General features: G+C 28.3%; 1 protein-coding gene across 1 annotated transcript in view; it reads left to right on the plus strand.

The window, feature by feature from the left end:
• Window positions 1-8631, plus strand: part of SI (sucrase-isomaltase (alpha-glucosidase)) — a gene marked incomplete at its 3' end in the record, with an annotated part of 88057 nt that overhangs the window by 44074 nt on the left and 35352 nt on the right. Inside the window, exons 9-11 of the mRNA XM_012655338.1 lie at window positions 3174-3258; window positions 3790-3907; window positions 5738-5909. Of these exons, the coding sequence (XP_012510792.1) occupies window positions 3174-3258; window positions 3790-3907; window positions 5738-5909 (375 nt within the window). The remainder of the gene's footprint in view (window positions 1-3173; window positions 3259-3789; window positions 3908-5737; window positions 5910-8631) is intronic.

Raw genomic sequence — 8631 nt, forward strand, 5'->3', positions numbered from 1 at the left:
TACTTAAATAATTGCCAAATCATATTATTAAGTTGTATATCTATTCTTCCACTTTCTTTGGATTATTTTTCTTAATTCAGGAAAAAGAAATACTGTTTAACTGGTGAGGTTTTATTTCTATGCCAAATTTAAAAATAGTTTTATAATTTACTAGATTCGTAATTTGGTTTCCATATTAATGTTTTTGAATTTTATGCTTAAATATTAAAATCACTTTTGGAAATAATATGTGCTTAATTGTCATCGAAATATAGATTTTTGCATATAAAATATAATAAGCTTGAATTCTCTTTTTTCTTCATCATTCTTGAGATAATATCCTAATACTTGAGAAACAAAAGCCTACTGTTTTGGTATAATTAAAATTAAAGCTGTTATTTCAAAATAAAATCATTAGGCAATATTTTTAAAATTCAAAGACCACTTTTATTTTTCTGGATACATAGGCATATTTTTTATATTATGTTGTTCATTCTTAAAAATATAAGAAGAATTATTCAGTAAAGAAATGTAACAATTTACCATAGAAAATTTGGAAATATAAAATTCATTAAGAAGATATATACAAATGTATTTATATATTAAAATACCTAGAAACTTATTTGGTTATAGTCTTTCTACATTTCATGTAATTCTCATAAAAAATGAAATTCTTTTACAAATTCTTTAAAAAATGGGGTTATATTTATTGAGATTTAGCCTAAATATGAAGGTATAAAATGCCATCAGATTAGTATACACAATTTTCAATGAATTTTAAAAAATCTTTGCAAACATCCTCAAAACAGAGTTGACAATTCCTAAAAATAACATTAGTAGGCTTAAAATGGTTTGAATGATACTTGAATATCTTTACGTGTACTTATTAATATCAATCCACTGAGGCTTTTGCCTTATAATTACAATGCTTTGAATCTACTAGGTGTAATATTTAAAATACTAATTGAATTTACTTTTTCATAATATTAAATAACTGATTTCACTTAAATCATTTCGATAAGTTTGAAAAAAATGTTTTCAGAATTTTCTAAATGATAAATTTACAAAACACATTAAAAGAGACAAATTCTATTAAAATATATGTAGTAAGTATAACTTAGTACAATCTTGCCAAATAGACATACTTTAGACATATTTTAATGAAAGATAATAAAATATTAAATGATACATTTAATGTAAAATATGGTTAAAATCACGTAAAAGTGTTTAATTTTTCCTTTAGTAGGTTAATAATTTATCCTCTTGAGTTCAGAAGACTATTTTTCTTTATATTGTGAACTGGCAAAATTATCACATTATGATATAATCATATTTATGTGGTTGTATGATAAAACTTTTAATATCTAAGTATTTTTGATGAATTCTTTCATGTGAAATCAATTAATTTTTTTCTAAAAATTGTGTTTTTCTTAAATTACATAATAATGTAATACAATTCACTATTCCCAAATTACACGAATTTCAGCAGTTTCTTTTTTAATTTAATTGGTTGATTCATGAAGAGAAAATAAATACGTTTACCTAAGCTTATTGGTTGTATAACCGTTGTGTTTCTTTATTAATTTTTACTAGACACAGGCACAGAAAATTGAGTATACTATTCCAGGTAATTTTAAAGAAATAACTCCAATGTAGCTTTAGATATTTTTATGCTTTAGAATAACTATATTATTTTCACTCATTCTTGGCTATTCTGAAAATATTTGGGAAATGGAGATATTTACCTTTTAAAATCTGCATCACAATGATAAACCTTGAGCACCCTTAATTTCTCATTTTAATTCCATATGACAAGTTTCTTTAGATTCTTTTCATATCCATAATCTGGACACTTTCATGAGATTGTTTGGAGAATAATAGGGATGAGTAATCATTTCAGTGTAATGGCGTCAGAAGAAGCCAATATTCAGGGAGGCTTTACAAACTAAATTAGTATATCTAGTTGTTGTAGCTGTAATTTTATGAAAAAATAATGTCTAACTATAATACAAGTGATTCATTTTTACATTTTTAGAAAAAATATTTTTATTAGTCTTTTTAAGTGACACTGTCAGTTAGAACACTTTCAAATATATTAATAAATATTAATATGAGTATTTAGGAGGATTCAGAAGGCAGTACAAGAGATAGATCCAACCACTGCAAAGTCAATACAGAAGTTTTAAAGTTAAAGGAGATACTTGAAAGCTAGAATAAGAGGGGGAGGACTCAAGAAGATGAAAATTGGTTTGGGTCTTAAAACACAGGCAATGTGGATAGGAGGAGAGAAGTCTCGAAATATACTTCTCAGGGAAATAAAATTAACACAGAAAAAAGCATGTGACTGAGTGATGCCTTTATGAGAGCAGAGACAATTTATTATATTAAAGAGATGTGGAAAATAAGACTTAAATTTTTTAGAACTTCCCAACGTAATTAGCAGAGGAGGAAGAAATATATAGTTCTTAAGCATGTGGTTACGATATATGATTTTGCATCCTTTTCTTTATTATAAATACTCTACTTAACTGGTTATGATCACACAACTAGTAAATGGTGAGAGAAGATTGGGACCTAGATTTAAATTGCTAGAAAGTATTTGAACATAATATCCTATCACTATTTCTCCAAAAGATGCTTAGGTCACTAGTTCTCAGAATATGGTCAAGCTGACCTAGGATTGGTTCTTTGAGAATTTTTCAGGGTTTCTGTGAGGTCATAACTATTTTAATTAGAATACTAAAAGCTATTTGCCTTTTTTCACTTTCATTCCTGTGTGAGATTATAGGAGCTGTGGGCTAGATAAATGCCATCTGAAACAAAATAAGTTGAATAAATGAATGTGCTAGTAATGTGCATAATGATAGACTCACAGTGAGAAGATCAACACAACCATTTAGAAAAGACAGTTGCTTAATACTTATCATACAATTAATGTCTTACATATGTAATTAAAACTAGGTAAATGAAATACATTTTAACTGTTTAAAATTTCTCAATCCTGTCTAAGACACCTCTGTTATCCGATATATACATTCAGTTTATTTTAAGGTTGGTAGCTTATATTTGTCTTCTAGGAGGGAAATAACATCATGGTTGCCTTATATAAAATATTTTCAAACAACTAGACAGTTTCTGCTTATATGATTTGTAAGTATTTTAAATAGGCTGTACTTTATTTTATATTTATTCAGGACATGAATGAAGTTTCCAGCTTTGTTCAAGGCTCAAAGAAAGGATGCGCTCACGACACGTTGAATTATCCGCCTTTTACTCCAGGTAAATTTTATCTGGTTATATCTGGTTATATAACTACCATTAATTGACAATGATTTTATTCTTAGTTGGTAATTCCTAGCATATATTTCTAAATTAAAATCTTTAGTATAATTCTGATATCTTAAAATCAAGGATTTTTTTCTTCTTTCACCCAGAATATTTCCCACCTAGGATTATATTTAAGTAATCTACTACAAATCGTTAAAATGGGTCTGTAGGTATGTGATTCACACTATATATGTGTTTATTTCTCTATACCTACTAAAGGCTATTTTTCAATAGGTTTATTTATTATTGAAGTCAGGAAGCAGAATAATTATTAATTTATTAATAAATGTAAATCTAAAGTTATTCCAAGCTCAACAGGAGTGGAAGGTGAAGACCTAATTGAAATTTAGTTTAATTAAATTATTGCCCTCTTTCATTATTTTTGACTAAGTATGATATTACATAGCACATCATAAAAGGAATATAAAGTTTAAAATGGAAAAAATGTCTCTTAAGAAATGTTTCTTTTATATTTTCTCTAAGATATTCTCGACAAACTCATGTATTCTAAAACAATTTGCATGGATGCCGTGCAGTACTGGGGGAAACAGTATGATGTTCATAGCCTCTATGGATACAGCATGGCTATAGCCACAGAGAAGTAAGTGTCATTTCATTCAGAAAATCTCTTCATGTTTAATATCCAGAAATGTTTTTAATAATTTATCAATATAGTTAGGGATTATCAAGAATAAGAAAGAAAACAAAGAGAATATTTTCTTGCTAAAAATTTATCACATTGAAAGTATCAGATTTTCCTCATATTCATAAACTCGGAACTCAAGTTATTAAGAATTACAAGATATATGTATTTAACTGAGATTCTTTTTTAATTCATAGATTTAAGTCATCTTCTAAAACAGCATTCCTCGATCTTTTTGACACCAGGGACTCGTTTTGTGGAAGACAGTTTTTCCACAGGCCGGGGGTGGGGCGGGGGCCGTCCTCCACCTTAGATCGTCAGGTGTTGGATTCTCATGGGTAGAGAGCAACCTGGATCCCTCGCATGTGCAGTTTGCAATGGGGTTCATGCTCCTATAAGGGTCTGATGCCGCTGCTGATTTGAGGGGGCGTGTGGTGGGGTTGCGGTTCTGGCGGTGATGTGACCGATGGGGAGCGGCTGTGGTTGCAGGTGGGGCTTTTCTCTCCTGCTGCTCTGCAGTCCGGTCCCTGGCAGCATGGACTGTGCTGGTGTGTGACCCTGGGGTTGGGGACCTCAGCTCTAAAAGTTTGATTCAGTTTGCTGTCTCTGAATATAATTGTGTTCTAAACATGAACTCAACAACTGGCCTGGAAAAATGTTTCTCCTAGAACAGAATTTTTTTTTTTAATACAATTATTTTTCAGAAACTAGTGTTTCAATTAAAATGTAGTTCACTAAGTAGTATTCCCCCGAGTAATTTTCTAATGCAATGTGTTACAAAACATGATACAAAACAAAAGAAGGAGATATGTTGATTATCTGCTATTTTCCAAGCATTGTTTAAGGTCCTATAATAAAATAGTAAAATACAGATCCTGGCCTCAATTTGTAATTTTCTCATAATTAAACATTTATACGTGAGTATTAATTCACACCCATGTTCTTCTGGTCCCAAATCAAACTCTGATATCAAAAACTCTTAAACTCTGTCTTCATGGTGTGTATTTACTTCTTAAATTCAGTAGAGTATTATATATTGAAGTGTTTAAGTCAATCAATTTTATGTAAGAAAAAAAAACTATCGTTCAATATGATATAGATTATAATATGCAAAAGTGCCTGGGAATATTATTATATTTTTACTAGGAGAGTCTGGATAATTTTATATACTGATTCAATTTTTTGTGTATTTTTTCCTGATTATTTGTCATTTATGGAAAAATTACCAGTAATAGTTGCATACTACTAGGGATGAATAATGCTAGTAATTGTGGGTAGTAAACTTCTAGAAACTAAAACAAGAAATTGCTTCTGAAATATGTAAGTTTAATTCTGACATTGCTTGCTAATATTTGAGAATGCAGACATTAAGATATAATTAGAATCATTGCATTACAAAAAGTATATCAAGTTCAAGTTCAGGTTACTAAATGTTTTATTTATAAAAGGATTTCAAGAATTTTAAACCGTATGTTTCCAAAATGAATGTTGAGTGGATACCAAAAGCACATATTTATTTAATTTGGTAAAAGATGACTGAAGTCATTCAAAATCTCTGTCATTTCTACAAGATTTGTTTTCACTTTATTTTATCAGAATGTATTTAAATAAGTAAATGTTGAAGGCTAAATACAAAATTGATACAAAATTTTGATAAAATAGTTGCAAATATTATGGCTTGGCTCTGGGAATTGTAAAATATGCATTTGTAATTAAGATTTTAGAATTTATAAATTTCAACTTTATTTTTAAAACAAATCTTGCTTATTCATTTGGTTTTATCTGTAGAGCTATACAAAAAGTTTTTCCTAATAAGAGAAGCTTCATTCTTACCCGGTCAACGTTTGCTGGCTCTGGACACTATGCTGCACATTGGTTAGGAGACAATACTGCTTCATGGGAACAAATGGAATGGTCTATCGCTGGAATGTTAGAATTCAGTTTGTTTGGAATACCTTTGGTAAGGCAGTTTCATACAGTGTTATTTATCAAAGCAGGAATTAAACTTACATTTTTAAATCATCTTAATGATTTTTGGTAAAATGATTATAAGGCATGTAATAAAAAATTCCATTTTTATTCATAAGGAATTTGTGAGAAAAATAAAAAGGATGTTGTCTATAATATTCAAATCATTGAAATGGGAAAATATAATTAACAAAATTTAATCAAAACAAAAAAATTCAGGAAAATAAGTATAAATATAAGCAAAGCATACAAGAAGTTTATAAAATAAATATAAATAAATGGTAATGACAATAATAATAAAGATAAATTTCAGAAATCTAAATCTATTTAAATACTAGATTATCAGTTTAGATTAAAAATAAGAAATTTGTTTTGTTTAGAAGATAAAAGACAAACACAAAAAAAGTGTCCAAAATTTCAAAAGTAAAGATGATGTATGCTAGGAAGTTCTAAACATAAGAAATCTGGCATGTTTCTACTTCTATCAAACAAAAAAGTAGTACACATATTGATATTCCAAACTAAAGGGAGCCACTAACAAAGAATATAAACTATATTAGAAAATTATAGTGATTTATTTATTTTTTCATATGCACAATAAAAGCCAACCACACACACAAAAAATCTTGCATATGAAAATTAAAACACATATTATCAAATTATTCATAAGTCAAAAAACAAACTGAGTGGAATTGAAAAGAACAACCTTAGAATTGAACGTTAACAATTTTACTTCTCAAACCATGTGGAATTTTAGTAAAGTTAGTATTTAAAGGAAAACTTACAGTTTTACATACTTAAAAGCAAAGAAAGGCTGAATATGTGAATATTAGTGGGTCAAGTGCATGAATTTAAAATGTGGAAAAAGAAAAATGAAATGAATCTAAAGAAAGATATAGGTAATAAAAATAAGGGAAAAAATTAATATAATGAAAGCTAAGTCTCTAGAGAAAAAATTTAAAAATTCATAATACAAAGGTTGGTCTTTGAAAATTTTAATAAAATGGAGCAATTTATGACATGTTTTGTCAAAAAAGAAGAAAAAGTGATTTTAGGATATATTTTAATATAAAGTATCATTTATTATAGCAACCAATTAACAAACAATAATGAGGAGTAAATATTTAAAATAATGTAGGACTTTTTTGAGAAATATTTAAATGATAACTAAAGACATTCCATATTCAATAATAAGAAGGCTCAATGTATTAGGAATATTCATTTTCCATAAACGGAATTCAGTGGAATTCCAATTTAAACCATAAAAGGGATTTTGAGGAACATAAAAAGATTTTTCTAAACTTCATGTTAAAGATGATACATTTTAAACAACTAGGAAAACACTGAGGATTTGTTTTGCTAATTTAAGCTGTAGTAATCATCTCAATGATACTGGACTATGGCTTTGCAAATAGATTAATATGGGAAAATAAGATGCAATTCTATGCATATATAGAAATTTCTTCAATGACAGTGCTATCACTGTAGATCAGTGAGAAAAGTATCAACTATTCATGTAGACAATTGATTATCCTTTTAAAAAAAAAGATAAAAGGGGGCTATTTCTCACACCATACACAAAAATCAATCCCAGATAGATTAAAGACCCACATGTAAAAAGTAAACTTTATCTATTTTAGAAGAACATTTAAAAGAGTAAATTCATGACATGAAGTTAGAGGAATAATTTCTTAAATAGAACACAAATCGTTAAGGAAACGTATATAGATTGACTGCAACAAAATGAAAAGTGCTCATCAAAGATAATTTGAAAAAATTAAAAATAAAATCAACTTACAAACAGGGAAATGATATTTTCAGTTCATATAGCCAATAAATCATTGATATTCAATTTAAAGTGTCTACTGTAAATCTATAAAAAATAACAATAGAAAAATTAGTAAGGGATATAAATGCAATTCTATGGAAAAAGAAACACATATGGACTCAATTATGTGAAAGAGTTCTCAGCCTCCCCACGAGTTAGAGAAATGCAAATAAAAACCTTGATGAGATACATTTCATGTAGATAGATGATAAAAATCAAAAGTCTGAAAATATGAAGAGTTAGTAAGAAAATGGATAATGAGAAATTTCATGTACTTTATAGTGCTTGTAAATGGTTACAACCAGTTCTAATTAAACAATGCACATTACCAATAAACCAAAAAAGAATCCGGTGTATATATACCATATAATAAATGTAAGTTTTTTTTTAACATATTCACAAGGAAACTATACGGGTTGAGTATCCTTTATCTGAAATCCTTGGGACCAGAAGTGTTTCAGATTTGCAGTATTTCCATACATAATGAGATGCCTTGAAGATTGGACCCAAGACTAAACGCAGAAGTCATTTATGTTTCATATACATACCAATAGCGTGAACATAATTTTATACACTTTTAAATAACCTTGTGTATGAAACAAACTTTTGCCTGTGTTTTGGTAATTCATCACATGAGGTTCAAATGTGGAACTTTCTACTTCTGGTGCCATGTCAGCATTCAAAAAGTTTTAGATTTTGGAGCATTTCAGATTTTGCATTTTCAGGGGGTGCTCAACATGGATATTAATTTCATGGAAGCATTTTTTACAATCATCAATTCCCATACAATAGAAAACTAGAGCAACATTAATATAATCGACTCTCACACAAAAAAGAAATTATACTGTTATATAAAGTTAATCAGACATGTAAAAAACCTATATAT

Source organism: Propithecus coquereli, unplaced genomic scaffold (genome assembly GCF_000956105.1).
Source record: "Propithecus coquereli isolate 6110/MARCELLA unplaced genomic scaffold, Pcoq_1.0 Scaffold472, whole genome shotgun sequence".
Lineage (NCBI taxonomy): Eukaryota > Metazoa > Chordata > Mammalia > Primates > Indriidae > Propithecus > Propithecus coquereli.